The 15,225-nt window shown below is 36.5% G+C and overlaps 3 protein-coding genes and 1 non-coding gene across 7 annotated transcripts; 2 read left to right on the top strand and 2 right to left on the bottom strand.

Annotated features, from left to right (window-relative positions):
* Window positions 1-227: 227 nt before the first annotated feature.
* LOC18052570 (septin and tuftelin-interacting protein 1 homolog 1) lies at window positions 228-3,154 on the bottom strand. 2 transcript variants are annotated; one of them, XR_002907232.1, is made up of 3 exons: window positions 2,893-3,154; window positions 1,194-2,569; window positions 228-1,091 (listed from the first exon to the last, which is right to left on the bottom strand). XR_002907232.1 is itself a non-coding variant. In XM_024191581.1 (2 exons), the coding sequence occupies exons 1-2, from the start codon at window positions 3,062-3,064 to the stop codon at window positions 1,395-1,397; spliced, it is 1,347 nt and encodes a 448-aa protein (XP_024047349.1). In that variant the 5' UTR covers window positions 3,065-3,154; the 3' UTR covers window positions 1,100-1,394. The 2 variants fall into 2 exon arrangements, 1 of the variants encoding a protein (XP_024047349.1); XM_024191581.1 differs by lacking the exon at window positions 228-1,091 and having other exon boundaries at window positions 1,100-2,569.
* Window positions 3,155-3,645: 491 nt separating this feature from the next.
* Window positions 3,646-4,417, top strand: LOC112101158 (probable carboxylesterase 13). The gene has a single exon (XM_024191653.1). The coding sequence runs from the start codon at window positions 3,689-3,691 to the stop codon at window positions 4,415-4,417; it is 729 nt and encodes a 242-aa protein (XP_024047421.1). The 5' UTR covers window positions 3,646-3,688.
* A 2,017-nt stretch (window positions 4,418-6,434) lies between these two features.
* Window positions 6,435-11,428, bottom strand: LOC18052569 (probable sodium/metabolite cotransporter BASS3, chloroplastic). Of its 3 annotated transcripts, XR_002907201.1 has the most exons (6): window positions 10,902-11,428; window positions 10,152-10,247; window positions 9,734-10,040; window positions 9,389-9,636; window positions 8,443-8,601; window positions 8,272-8,362 (listed from the first exon to the last, which is right to left on the bottom strand). XR_002907201.1 is itself a non-coding variant. In XM_006447927.2 (5 exons), exons 1-5 carry the CDS (start codon window positions 11,237-11,239, stop codon window positions 8,125-8,127), a joined length of 1,227 nt encoding a protein of 408 aa, XP_006447990.1. In that variant the 5' UTR covers window positions 11,240-11,428; the 3' UTR covers window positions 6,435-8,124. The 3 variants fall into 3 exon arrangements, 2 of the variants coding, with proteins under 2 accessions (XP_006447990.1, XP_024047161.1); XM_006447927.2 differs by lacking the exon at window positions 8,443-8,601 and having other exon boundaries at window positions 6,435-8,362; XM_024191393.1 differs by lacking the exons at window positions 8,443-8,601; window positions 10,152-10,247 and having other exon boundaries at window positions 6,435-8,362.
* A 2,681-nt stretch (window positions 11,429-14,109) lies between these two features.
* LOC112101348 lies at window positions 14,110-14,246 on the top strand. Its single transcript, XR_002907475.1, has one exon. It is a non-coding gene; the product is annotated as a small nucleolar RNA Z247 (small nucleolar RNA).
* Window positions 14,247-15,225: the final 979 nt, after the last annotated feature.

Below are 15,225 nucleotides of genomic sequence, written 5' to 3'. Positions count from 1 at the left end.
TCTGAAGCAGCTGAAGGTCACCAGTTCGTGGAAAGTAGCAAGCATATCTGGAAGATAAATGCTTGTTCCATGAATAAAACGTGTCTTCTACCATTTTGCATACAGTTCAGTAGTTCATTTCGGATTTTGGATCGTCACCGACTCTTTGGATTCTGGTCTGCCGGTGGCAATTAGCGTCAGCGATTTGTGCAGAAATAAAATATTTTAGCTCAAGTAAATTGCATTGAAGTTTATTATAGTTTAGCCGAGAAAATGTTCAGAGTTTTACCAGGTTCAGCAGAATTTAAAGATTTTCCCCCTCATCTTTACAAAATTCTATTTGTAGCCGACTAAACTTTGGTATTTTTCTCGATGCGGCTCTCACTGTCCGCTCAGTGTTACAACCACTTCCTTGTTAAGACAATTCATCGAATTATAATGATGAAACAACAATAATAATAATAATAATCATGATCTGCCACTTACGACTTATCCCTTGGAATTCACCAAACATCTGTTGCTGCTGCCCCAAACTCATATTATCTTATCTGCTGGCTGTAATTTATTTCACTACATATATTATCCATCCGCGCAAGCCTATCACCTAATCAGTCTCTCCAATGCCTTGCCTTCAGATCCTCAGTTAATGCTCTTGTATACAATACACCCTATCTCTATCCGATTGCACTCTTTTATCCCTCTCGCAAGCGTCTTCCTTGGAGACTATCAGAGACTCGAGGCCGGCAAGCAAACTTGATTAGCAAGTTATAAAGCGCGCCACCGCCAGGAACTTCAATTGGCTTAATTAGGCCAAAATTGACTGGTATTTCTTTATTTAATTATCGTGCCCAAATTCGGAAATTCATATTTCTTCCAATGCCATCGTCTGCCATTGCCAATGCCATCTCAATTTCCAATTCAAAGTTGGATTTTTCTAAGTAATATGAACTATAGTTTAAGAATTCTATAATTTCAATTTTGATGCCAAATGCCACCTTAATCAAAAGAATTATACGCTATGGCCTTCTATATAAATTTGGAAATTGAGTGTTTGCACTTTGTAATCTTCCGGTCGCTATTTGTTTAATCAGGAACAAAATGCAATAATTTACCTGCAAGAGGATACAAACAAATTAGTATTGAACCAAACAAGTCCTGCCCCAAATTTAAAATCGTTCCTAAACAGACTACCGAGTGCAGAAAGTTACAAGTACCATATAACTAACTCAGTTAAAGAGGAAATTTGCGTTAGAAAATCATTTTCTACACACTGAAAACCTAGCCAACATCCAAGAGGAAAAGACTGAGAGAAGCTAAATTCCCACTGAAATCTTGTTTTTGTCTCAGACAAAGCTCTAAATCAGGTTTTTGTGGAAGTCAAACCACCATTAGTTGGGTGCCAAGCATCATTAATGTTACCCCAACTGTTTCCTTATCTCCTTATACAAATCCTCCCGTTTATGTTCCAACAATGGCAGCCATGGACGCACCCATAAGTCCGGAGCACCTTCCAGCTTTGGCATAACTATCGTATCCAATATGGTATCAAAAACAGAAGAAGGCAGCAGCTTTTCCCAACACTCTAAAAATCTAAGTATCTCCTCAGGCATTCCAGCATTCCAGCTATTGAGGAAGCGACGCATTCTCTCAGCAGGTAAGATAACTTTTGAAACCAGCTTAGTATAACCATCACTGTCCTCACTTTCCAAGAGTTCCTTCCACATCAACACCACATTCAGTTTATGCGATGGTTTCCGAAGAGGGTTCCAACCCCGAAACACCCTTGTAAAAAAGGGCAAAGCTAATGAGTAAGCAATGCAGGGCAAGTCATAAAGCTTATAATCATGAGAAAGTCTCCACTTCAAGTCGATGAAATAATTTGCAAGGGACCTCAATGTCAACAGTCCTAAAAATTTCTCTTTCTCAATTTGGCACAAAATAGTAACAATTTTCTCTAAATTATCCGACTGCTGCCTCTGCTTTGCTATCCTTTTTAACTTCTCCATCCCCTTCCTCAAATCATCACCAGTCTCCTCAATTTTCAGTTTAGCCAGGCACTTCCACAAATCTTCATCAGTGTCGTCAACTCTAAGCTTAGCCAAACACCTCCTCAAATCCTCCTCAACCTCCTCAACCTTAAGATTAGCCAAGCACTTGGGCAATGGTGCATCAAACCCCTCTAGGGAACTAGGCTGTCTCCTCTTTCTCATCTCCATCAGCTTTGACCGAAAACTTTCCTTGAGGCTCTCTGTTGGTTTCTCCTCCAACTCCTCCAAAAGTGTCTTTTTCATTTCGCTAAACCCTAATGCCACATTGCTTGGCCTCGTCCTCACTTCATCAATTGGTTGCTGCTGTAAACCTGAAAACATTACTTCCATTTCATTAGAATCATCCATCAATCCCATATTCCTTTGCCTCATCCTCGCACCAATTGGTGTCACAATCTCTTGCTCATTCTTGCCAAGCCTACTGCCTTCATACCCAATCCCAATTCCCTTTGCACGCTCCTCATAACTCCAAAACCGAATGCCGATATCTCTCCGTTCTTCCCCTTGAAGTCCATCCTCTAACTTTAACTTCATCCTTTCCACTATACCCAAAAATAAATAAATAAATAAATAACCCACGAAAATACATAAATAATTAACGGAACGATAAGTCCCAAAAATAATTTACCAAAATATTTCGTAAAATAATTAAATTTCATTCCAAATATGTCTTAAAACATCTAATAATAAATGTATTTCGCTAATTGTGGAGGCCCAGCTAATGTACGAGATCGTATTGTTGCCTAGTTTTATCCAAATTTTAAAACCCTAAGCAGGGCCTACAAAAATGTTGATTACTTTTTTTTTTCCTTTTAAAACAAAATTCAATCTTTCAACACAGAACCAAGGCATAAAAATTACTTACTTGAGGAAAAGACACGATCTTTATCTAGTAGTACACACCGTTCGCGCCTGCGTCTTTTAATTGCGTATCCATCGTCGGAGTCGGAGTCGGAGCCCGGTAAAGGGTCGCGGTCTAAAACCCCGTCGTCTCTCCACGGAGGGGCAGCTCTTTTCTGCTTCCGGTGAGAGTCCATTTTTCTTTTTCAGTTTTAGAAATCAGTCGGTATCACGTTTCGTTCTTTCTTTTAGAGAGAGAGAGAGACTTTCTAAGTGAAAAACAAAATGAATAGATGCATCCTATGATCACGTGAAATCGGTTATCGAGCGAAAACTTGTTTAGCAAGTCAACCAATCAGATCGTTACTCCTCAAAAGCCGTTGGAACGTACGGTCCCATCCAGATTGTGCCATGTGGACCTTCGCTCGTCACTTCGATCGTCTTTGTCTTTTTATTTAAATTAAGGAGCTTGCTAGCTAAGTGGGGTAATTTTTAAAAATTTTCCCTGAAGTTTGGGTTTATTGCAAATAGATGGTGAGAATTTATTTATTTATAAAAAATTTCTTATATTTTTGCTCCGTTTGGTTGCCGTTTGGGTTGTCGTGGGCATTGTTGACATTTCCCAATAAAATAAATCTTTTACAACTTTCGTTGTCTTGAGAACAATAACTTATCATTTTAATTACTAATGTTCTGACACAAATAAAAACCAAACTTACATCAAATAAAAACAGTAATTCTGTCCTGCACAGGCCAAATCCTTTCGTTATCATCTTTACAAAAGAAAACGCCCTCCACATTTTGTGCTTTGCTTCTTCTCCATGGATTCCACCAACGCATCATCAGAAGTCGCCAATGACTTCTCTCCTTTGATAAAAGTACACAAAGACGGCAAAGTAGAAAGGCTTAGGGGCACCGATATCATTCCCCCATCACTTGATCCCAAAACAAATGTTGATTCCAAAGACGTTGTGTATTCTCCTGAAAATAATTTATTTGCTCGGCTTTACCTCCCGAAAAACACAAATCAAAACCAAAAACTCCCCCTTCTTGTTTATTTTCACGGCGGAGGTTTTTGCATCAAGACTGCTTTTTCACCAACTTACCATAATTACCTCAACGACTTGGTCTCTGAAGCTAACATCATCGCAGTCTCGGTCGACTACCGAAGAGCCCCAGAGCATCCCCTTCCTATCGCTTATGAAGATTCATGGGACGCAGTCAAATGGGTTGCTTCCCATGTTGACGGAAATGGCCCCGAAGATTGGCTCAACCGTAATGCTGATTTTGAGCGAGTGTTTTACTCTGGGGACAGCGCTGGTGCTAATATTGCTCATCACATGGCAATAAGAAACGGTCGAGAAATTATCGACGACTTTAATGTTGTTGGTATTGTCTTGATTGATCCATACTTTTGGGGTGTTGAGCCTGTTGGTTCCGAGCCTACTGATGTTAAAATAAGAGCTGGAACGGAGAGATTTTGGCGATTTACTTGTCCAAGCACAAGCGGGCTCAATGATCCGTGGGTTAATCCGTGTGCCGACGGTTAATTTTCGGGTAATTTTTGCAAGTTTGATTTTTATTTGTGTCAGAACATCAGTAATTGAAATGACAAGCTACTGTTCTCAAGGCAACGAAAGTTGCAAAAGATTTGTTTTATTGCGAAATGTCAACAATGCCCACAACAACCCAATCGGCAATTAAACGGAGCAAAAACGTAGGGGTTTTTTATAAATAAACGGATTCTCGTCATCTACTTGCAACAAGTCCAAACCTCAAGGAAAGATTTTAAAAATTACCCAGCTAAGTAAACATCCATCTTTTGTTTTTTTCTTTATACAAATAAAATATTCTTAAATAATTTACTTCGGGGTAAATTCAATTTGGGTGAAGGATTCATCTGATTCATGGGTGCGGGACACGATCACGTGAATAACATGATAAAATACACGGGTTTGAATTAAATTTTTAAAAAAAAATGTTACATGGCTCGAATTTGTGTTACGTGCTTAATAGTCATGTCAAATATAAGTTAGAGTTGGTTGATTTGTCAATTTGTTTATAAAATTTGTAGTTCGAAGTTTGGAACATATTTGAATTTATCATAAAATTGATGAAAAATACATTTCAATTTTTATTGATTGTTAATGCAAATAGTTATTATTTAGCGCTGTTTAATTTATGATTAGGTATTTTTTATAAGATTTATAAATTAAATGAAAATTTTAAATTAAGTTAGATAACAATGAAAGTTAGCAATATAACTTTAATTCCCATCCTATTCGATAACAATATTAAAAAAAAAAAGTTAGACAAATTGTATTTGGATTTAATCATTTTATCAAACGAGTCAATCAAACTTTTTTTATCTGACCAATGTAATTGGTATTTACCAAAAATTTGAGACAATTCCTTCACCACTATAAATGAAAATTTTAATTCAAATTATGTGTTATTGATATATCAGTTATTACAATATTAATGATTTTTCTTAAATAATAATAATAATAATAATAATAATAATAATAATAATAATAAATTGATATTAGTTTTCACTTATAGTGGAAGGATTTGTCTCAAAGTTTTCATTTATTATTATTATGACGACAACGACAATAAAAATAAATAGGATTGGTAAAAAAGTTTGGCCTTGCGGCGGGTCTAAAACTTGGCCTACATGGATTGAGCATGAATACGAGTCGAAAAATATGAAGCTCGTACGAATTAAGGCTAAATAAGAAATTAGGAAAGGCCCGAGCTTTTTAATTTATAAATAAAAAAGCATATAAAAATTAATCTTTTATATTAATATTTGTATTTAATTATATTGTATTACTAATATTTTATGTATTAGACGATAATTATATTATATATCAAATAATTATCTTTAATTTAAATATTTTTTGTTATTAAAAATTTATTTAAAATTAATGAAGACCTAGGCCCGCCCAATCCTGACCCATTTAAATTTAGATAACCCTTTAAAGGGCCTGAGCCTATTCTCAATATAGTCTAGCTCAGGCCCTTGATTTGCCAACCTTGAAAACAAAAGTAACAGAAAAAAATTCATTTTCTGCGTCAGTTGGGCTTGAGCCGGGAAAATCAAAGAGGGGGTGATGGACTGATGGTATCAACTCCTGATGAAATCCCGCATCTTTTAATTTGGGTTCAATCAGAATGATGCAAAGCACTACTATTCTTTTAATTTGTGCCAAGTGACAACGGAGACCGTGTTTAACAACAATAATAACTTTTTTCTGCATTTGAATCGTTTCTTGTTGTCCATTCTTAAATGTTAGGGGATCTTAGCAAGCTTCAAATGTAAATACTTTTATCACATAAAATCGTGTTGAAATTTGACAACAATCATGACATTCATGACTTAATATGAGTCAATTGCCAACTTAATCGAAAGAATTACGGGACACAGGATTCAATAAATTAACCAGTCATTTTACTGTGCAGTGCAGCATAACCTTTGAATTTTGATCTTCAATGAAACTTTCTGGTTGGAATCTAAGTTTGCCCTTGTTTGTATATCTTCCAATTGCATGCAAGGGAAGTATTAGCATGAACCAAACAACAAGCATTTACCCGAATTTAAATTCTGATCAAAATAATCCCTAAAGAAAACACCGAGTGCGGAAATTTATAAGTCAGTATATGATGGGTAATTGTGTTAGAAGATTATTTTGTAGAACCAAAATAGAAAACTTGGCTACCATGGACAAGAGGAAGCAGCCAGAATGAGCTCAAATCTAATCAGTTACAGGGCCTAACACCACTCGATATACATTGTCTCCGCCGCAGTTCCCTCTAAAATTGCTGAAATTGGAGGTCAAAGTCATTCATCACTTGGGTGGCAACTGGCAAGCGTCATTAATGCTACTCGGCTTTATACTTATCATACAAATCCTGCCGTTTTTGTTCCAACAATGGCAGCCACGGACGCACCCACAAGTACTGAGAGCCAATCAGTTTCGCACAACTATTTTATTCAATATGGTGTCAAGAACTGAGGAAGGCAACGACTTCTTCCAACACTAACAAATTCTAAGCATCTGCTCAGGCTTCTCGGCGTTCCAGCTGTTGAGGGAGGGAGATATTCTCTCAGCAGGTAAGATAACTTCTGAAACCAGCTGTGTATAATAAGCATGACGGCCATCGCTTTGCAGAAGATCCTTCCACAGAGACACCACGTTCACTTTATGAGATGGTTTCAAAAGAGGGTTCTACGATTGGAACACCCTTGTAAATAAAGGCAATGCAAATGAGTGTGCAATGCAGGGCAAGTCATTAAGCTCATAATCTTGACCAGGAGATCAATTTGGTTCAAAATAATAACAATTCTCGCCAAATTATGCATCTGCTGCCTCTGTTCTATTCAACATCAAACCTCTCTGGGGTACTAGAGACTCTTTCCTCTTCCTTATATCCATTAGCATCGTCCGAAAACTATCCCCAAGTATTCTGCTTGGTTCATCCAACAATTTCAAAAGCGATTTTTTCGAATTACCGAAACTTAATCTCGCATTCTTTAACCTAGTCCTCACTTCAGCAATTGGTTGCGGCTGTAAACCTGGCCAGTTCGCTGCTGTCATTTGATCATATATATTGAACTCCAATCCTATAAACATCGTGATCTTCCTCTCACAGTAAACAACGTTCACGCCTGCGTGTTGTAATGGCGTATCCATCGTGGGAAACGTGGCTTTCCAGGAAAACTTGCTTAGCAAGCAAAACAATGAGGCTGTTACCCGCTAAAAGAAGGTAAATCAAATTTTATGATGGGCCAGACTGGACCGGTACAGGTACATGTGAACCTCTGTACTTCTAACTTTTCCTCTTTTCAAGTGAGAGTTGGGTATTATTTCCATCACGTGAGAGCCTCTTCTCTTTGCACATAATCTCATTCATACTCCGGTAATTGATACGAAGTCTTGGTTGTTTGCCTGGTAATTTATAACTTTTTTCTATATCGAATTTAGATACAGAAGATATACAGGAACTAACAAGTTGTAGTGTACACAGCCCTAATCAATACACTACAGTTTTTCTTGCTATCCATAGTTGACTCCTATCACTTTGTATCCCATATATTTTACTACATTTCTACCCGCTTTTGTTTTGATGGTCCAGATGGCCACGACTAGCTTTCTTAAGATCTGAAAATGTTGGGAGGTTCACTTCTCCATCAGCACTGTCACCCATTATCAGTTTCGCTCTAAGGTCTGAAACTGCATGGATGTTTGCTTCCTTAAGTGTTCGCGGCAGAGCTACTGTGCCAGTTGAGTATGTTCGTTAAGTCCTGGATTCGAGAACCACTGCCCCAGAAAGAGGCAAGGCAAAGACCCATGATAGCCATTGCAATCACTGAGCATGCTGGTGGAACTGCTTGACTGCTTCCAAGAAACTGAGTGGCAAGAAGACCAGCTAAGGTGGAACTTTGCATTCCTGTGCACAGCGAGATTGTCCGGCTGACTTCTTCTCCTTGCCTGTAAAAAAAATCAAGTCAGTTCTTTTGCATCCAATCTCTAATTTCAATGATTTTAGCGTATGGATAAAAGTTACAAACCAGCTTCTGTTGCAATGAATTTATCAAGCTGATCTACTACAGAGGCTCCCATTTGAATTATTCGTGGAAATAAAAACCTTTCCTCTCTATGATAAAGTAGCTTCTCCGATAATTGGGGCGGACAGAATGGATTTTTTCCAAGGTACTAACTCAAAATATCTGTGAATTTGACCACAATAGTCATTGGACAAAAGAATGAAGGAACCTAAAGACAAGCTATCAATCATAGTGGAAATTTATTTTCCCAGTTTGACGTGGACCACATTAACTGTACTGTTGCTTGTTTTTCTAGAATATGAACGCTGTAGAAATGCATATAGCCAATGACCTAAATAAGGGTAAAGGTTAAACTGCCATGGTAAGTGAAATTAAAACAATCGAAAAGGAAAAGTAGTCATATACACGACAGCATTTAGATACGATATATATGATCATCATTGAGGTTGGATAACAAATCACCAAGCCAAACAATTGTGACTGACAAGTTGATCATTTCAGATATTGAAAGCAAAGTAGAGAAAAGCAAGCCTTGAGATTAAAATAAAAATTGTCAGAAGGGAAAATTTAAGAAATAACATGCTAGGGTTGCTAGTAAGTCAGGCAAATGAGACCTCAAGTTCTAAATTTCCAGATATAAATGCTTATACACATTCTATTTTTCTGATTATGCTTGCACTTGCTTCCAGCATATGGGAGGATGGAAGAGCATCAGCTTTGCTGTATTTTTATTGTACCTACTCTGGCAGACCAATCACCTGAGTGTACTAAGCAGTGAACTAACAAAAAGGATCCCTAAATGAGGTCTGTTCTTTCGGCTAACACGTTGGGAACTTAAAACGAGCTAGCACTCAACCAAAGTCCACAGAACAGAGACAATGACGAGGAGAATTTTCTTTCTCAGTCACCATATGTAGGATAATATACTCTTGAATAAGAAAGAAATTACCTCCAAGATGGAATTTTGGAGACCCAATATCCCACAGCAAACGCTACTGCATGAAATGTCAATACTGGAAGAACCAATTGAAGACCCTCAATGGATAGAATCTGACTCCGGTTGATTGCAAGAGGGCTACCAATACACAATGAGGTACATATCATAGCAACAAATGGCATCACAGGTCGAAGAAAAGACACAACTGGCTTTGCATAAGTATTGAGTCCAAGGCCAAGAGCAACTGGAACTAAAACAACCTGCAAAGATACACCAAAAATCTCAAACATTAAGTGATGATCAAAATGGAAGAACCAGTTCAAGCATATCTTTTTGTCCTCCTAAAGCACTCATCACCTGCAATATTGACTTGGACATGGCAACAGCATCAACTGGAATAACAGACCCAATAAGAAGGCCAGTTAAAAGAGGTGTGATGAGGACAGAAGCAATGGTTGTAGAACTGCTGAGGAGAATGCTTACAGCCACATCTCCTTTACTCAAAAAGCTGGCATAACTAGAGAGCTGAGCCCCTGAAACACAAGCTGTGAGGACAAAACCTGCATAAAATATCTGAGGGATCCCAAATGCCTTTGCAATTAGCACCCCGAGGATTGGTTTAATTATATACTGAGTGACAAACCCCACAGACAGTGGTAAAGGCCTGCAACAGATGAAAAGATAGGCAAACTGGTGAGTATATCCAGAATCTCTCAGAAATAGGAAATAATTATAAATGAACTGCAAAAACTCCTGGGGAAAAAAAATCTTATACCTTTTAAATGCGAGAGCAAAATCTTCAATAGAAAGCCTAATTCCAATAGACAACATGATGCCACCTAAAGCTGGGGCATACAATTCCTTTGATACCCTGTACAAGTTTTAGCCAAAATCTTTTCTGCTATTAGTTATTGCCAATTAGCAGAAATTCTGCTGCTTAATACTCATTTAAAAAAAAAACTATTTAGCTTGTCATGTCACCTAGGAAGTAAAATGCCAAAACAGCAGTAAAGGAGAAAAAAGACCATCTTTGAGCCTTAAATCAAACACATATAAGCAATCCCAAAATGGTGATTATTATCTCAAAAATTAAGTAATTGGCATCATCAATTCGAAGTCCAGTTTCTTAAACGCTCCCTGTTAACTAGTAACTACAGCTTTCCCATAAATCAAATAAAACATAAAAGTAAAATAAAAAAATTATGTAAAAGAATAGCCTGTTGAATTACTATGTCAGAAATATAATCATCATTAAAAAAAAAACCATTACTTTTATTTATAGAAACAAAATTTTTGTTAAGAATTTTCTTTTATTTCTGATTTTTTTTTTCTCAAATTTCAGTCTGATGATATAATATATTCAGAAACGGATATCTTAAAAACCAATATTAAAATGAAAACCCAGGACCCAAAAAAAAAATACGAAAATTAAATCCCGCCATTAGTAAAACGTAATTAAATAAAAGACACGCAGAATTAAAAAATTCAAAAATAAGAACAAAACAATTGAAGAAGTGGAACTGACCAAGTAAAAGTTGAAGGTTGAGCAAGAGCCGCGACAGCGGTGAGAGCAACAACAAAAGGAAGCATTGCGGACAAAACCTGAGACGAATCATTCCTCGCCACGACAGCGACAGAACCGGCGTTTATCCCAAACGAAAGCAACGAAACATTCCCTTCTCTTCTTTGCAACCCGACTCTTCCCACAAACGGCGACGTTGAGCATGCCAGCGTACACAACCCGCCATTTGCTTTTACGCTCTTTTGAGGCTTCAAAATTGAATTGCAACGAAATGAATGTAAAGCGGTGTTCCTTTTCTGTATGCACAGTTTTGGTGGTGTGAAATTTAATAAAGAGGCCATTTTGGGAATTTCGAAGGTATTGAAGTTCGTGCGGTCTGTTTGTTCTTATTGCTGGTGGCGGAAACGGAGTTGCGTCGCCGGAAATTGGCGGTTTCCGGCGAGGGAAAAGTAGAGGTGGGAGGTGGAAGTTGAGAAGGGATGAGGAGAGAGAGTGACAATGTTATATTGGCGACTTGGCGTGTTGAGGGGATTCGGTGGTTTACAGAACACAGAAAGTTGGTGGTGGTTTAGGTTTTAATCACGAAGATCAAGGGTTGTGATGTGATGATCATAAGTTTTTGACGGTCAAGATATGGTGAAGAGTTGACTTTCGCATGCACTTTTTAATTTTCGCAATATAGTGTTTCCATGTTTTGATATTTTTGTGTGGTTAGTAGTTACCATTATGTTTGAATATCATCATAGTACTGTATATCTAATTGACATTACGAATAAATCATAAATCTTTTAAATTTCACTATTTATTTAATAATAAAATAGTAAATGAATTTAAAGATACAGTTGGAATTATATTGTTTAGTACTAATTTTTTAATATATTATATTTGAAGAAAATAATATTTAAAATTTCAATATTTGAGATCTCATACTATGTGTTCCACTCATATATTAGGTGTAAAATTATTTATTATTTTATTCTATCATTTAATAAATAAATATTACACCAATTAAAACTTCAATTAAAACCTAAATATTACGATTTTTAACATTATTAGTTAAAGAGATAATATTTATACTCAGCATTTTTTTTTAAACATAACTTTGTTTCAAGGGAAAAAAAAAGACACAAATGAATTAAGTAAACAGTGATTAAAGAGTTATTTAAATAACGAAACAGTGTAGGGATCAATTAGCAATATATATGAAGCGATAAAATCGAAGAGAGTCGGACTGGTATATTAGGTGTAAAATTATTTATTATTTTATTCTATCATTTAATAAATAAATATTACACCAATTAAAACTTCAATTAAAACCTAAATATTACGATTTTTAACATTATTAGTTAAAGAGATAATATTTATACTCAGCATTTTTTTTTAAACATAACTTTGTTTCAAGGGAAAAAAAAAAGACACAAATGAATTAAGTAAACAGTGATTAAGGAGTTATTTAAATAACGAAACAGTGTAGGGATCAATTAGCAATATATATGAAGCGATAAAATCGAAGAGAGTCGGACTGGTGTCCGAGGTTTCTTGGATTTTGTCTGTAAAAGCAGAGATGATGAAGTCTTGCATGTACATGCATGGCAACAAACACTGCATCGCGGTGCCAAGTGTTTATCTGTGTTCTACTTAAAAAGATGACACCATGGCAGTGCAGACAAGTAAACAATCAGCCGTTCTTTGGCTACTTTGGTAATTTCGTGTATGAACTTTTTCATATTTTATTTGTACCGTAATTTTTTTTTTTTTAAGAGGAAGCATTTAATTGTGTGTGGCATCAGCATCATGTGATATCCCGTGTTTTCCGTTTTATGGGCAGCTCAGCCTTGACTCTTGAACTTGAAAGTGAAATCAAATTATGGACCCAACTCAAATGCTGCATTTATGAATCCGTCTCTCGTTTGTTCTTCTGCACAACCAATTTTAGAAAAAAGGATCAGCCATAAAACTCCTTATCATTCATTAAAAAGAATTGAGGGGAATTACACATCTCTTAAGGCTGAAATGCATTTGATCTGCCGTAGGCCTTGTGACATGTGTCCAGACTCCAGATAACAAGCAACAGCCAACAAAGCTCCCCACATATTTGCACCAAGCTTGGACTTAGCTTTTAGTTTGTTTTGAAAATAAAAGGGTGTTTGGGGCGGTCCACTAACCACTCGTGCAATATTGCCTATCTTTCCCATTATTTCTGTATTTCATGCTTTATTGCTTTGTGTGTATCCTTTGTTGGTTATAGGTTGTCGGTAACGTGAATCGTATGCTTCCATGGGCTTTTATAAAAGGGTAAGCTTATGATACATTTTGTGTAAGTGTTAAGGAAGCTCATCTTGTTTGCAGTATGATTAGCCAAAAAGAAGATAAAGCAGAGGATTGCAACAGTTACAACACACGGTTAAAGATTGATGATTTGGCTGTCTAGGTGGCACCTGGTGGTTATGTAATTACCAGCACACGTGAAGATTCATTTTGATTAGTTAGAGTTAGTTATAAGCTCGAGTTGTGTATATAAACAACCATGTAATCTCTTTGTATATTCATTCAGAACGAATCAAATAATATTTTAAGAATTCTCTGAACTGAAGTTTTTACTCTTTCAACTTTCTTTCATTTTCTTGTTAACCAAACAGTCCTTTAAACAATTTTAACTTGGTATCAGAGCCAGTATGGTTTCAGTACATCTTGCTTCATCTTCTAATGTAGTTCATAATGCTGCCATTAATACGAGCACAGCCACCTTTTCATTCAACACTCCTGTTAAGCTGGATCAATCAAATTACTTGATTTGGCGATCTCAAGTCCTTGCTTCCATTCGTAGAAATAGACTTGAAAAATTCATTGATGATTCCTTAACATCCTTCAAAATTCTATAACTCCTCCACCCTCTCACACTGCTCAAAGAATTGGTGATGACCTCAGATCTGTTGAGAATCCAGAGTATGTTACCTGGAGATCACAAGATTAGATGCTGCTTGGATGGCTGTTTTCTTCAATGAGTGAAGGCATCATCAGTTTGGTCTTCAGTCTAGAAACTTCACTTGAGGTATGGAAAGCCATTAAAGTCCAATTTGGATCACAGTCTAAATCTAAATTGTTGCATCTGAGGTACATGATGAATTCAAATAGGAAAGATGATATGAAAGTCACTGATTATTTCATTAAGATGAAAAACATAGCTGATAATATGGCTGCTGCTGGAAGTGCTTTAAGTGATGATGATTTGATTTTGCACATACTTTTTGATTTAGGACCTGATTATAATTATGTTGCTACATACATAACTGGTCAAATAGGAGTTGGTAAAATGGATGTAAATGAAGCATATGCAATGTTGTTAACTCAAGAAGCTAGAATAGAACAACAAGCACACATGCTTACTGGTATGGATGTGAAACAGAATTTTGAGGCAAATTTAGTCCAAAACAGAGGTTTGAAGAAAGGATTTATATCTGGAGGTAAGAATTTTGGTGGCTATGGATTTAATCCTGGTTTTGGTAATGCTGGACATTATGGCTATGGTGGCTATAAAGGATATTCTGGAGGTGCTGGAGCCAATGGAGGAAATTCATCTGGTGTTAATTTTCAGCAAAGAGGTTATTTTAGTGATAATCAGAGAAATTGAGGGAACTGGAATCAGAATCCTGGTGGATACTCAATAATACCAAAACATCTGGAAATGTTAAACTTCAATGGAATGCTTCTAAACCTACCTGTCAAATTTGTCTTAAGACAGGTCATACAGCTAATATCTGCTGGAAACTTGAAGAGTTCATTGCTTCAGGTGCTTTTAAGTCACCACCAAACAGGAATTCAAAGTCTGCTTATCTAGCAAACATGGAGGGTGCTTCAAATACCAACTGGTATCTTGACAGTGAGGCAACACATGACCTCACTAATGACATGAACAACATGCATGTTGCTGAGCCTTTTGCAGGTATATCTAAATTTGTAGTTGGTAATGGTGCTAGTTGTTGAGTGTTAGAAAATGCATATTTATAAAGGAGAAAACCGTCATTTTACATTTCAAGTCTTACTAACAACCCTTACTTTTATGTATTTAACCTTCTTGTGATTTAATTACATGTGTTTTATTTTAATTAAGTATTTTATGTATTTTAGGGGCATTATAGTCATTTCACAATAAAGGAGAGATCAGACGGCAAAACGGACATCACTTTTGAACTCAGGACGGTCGAAAACTTTAGGAGGAGCATAAAAGGAAAAATGACACTATTCATATGTACGGTACTATTCACGTGTACGGTACTAACTACGTTACTGTTCACAATACTGTTCACATAGACGGATCGATGACGTG

The sequence above is a fragment of the Citrus clementina genome, unplaced genomic scaffold, assembly GCF_000493195.1.
Source record: "Citrus clementina cultivar Clemenules unplaced genomic scaffold, Citrus_clementina_v1.0 scaffold_2, whole genome shotgun sequence".
Lineage (NCBI taxonomy): Eukaryota > Viridiplantae > Streptophyta > Magnoliopsida > Sapindales > Rutaceae > Citrus > Citrus x clementina.
The sequence above is the reverse complement of the archived record's forward strand: the minus strand, read 5'-3'. Positions and strand labels throughout refer to the sequence as shown.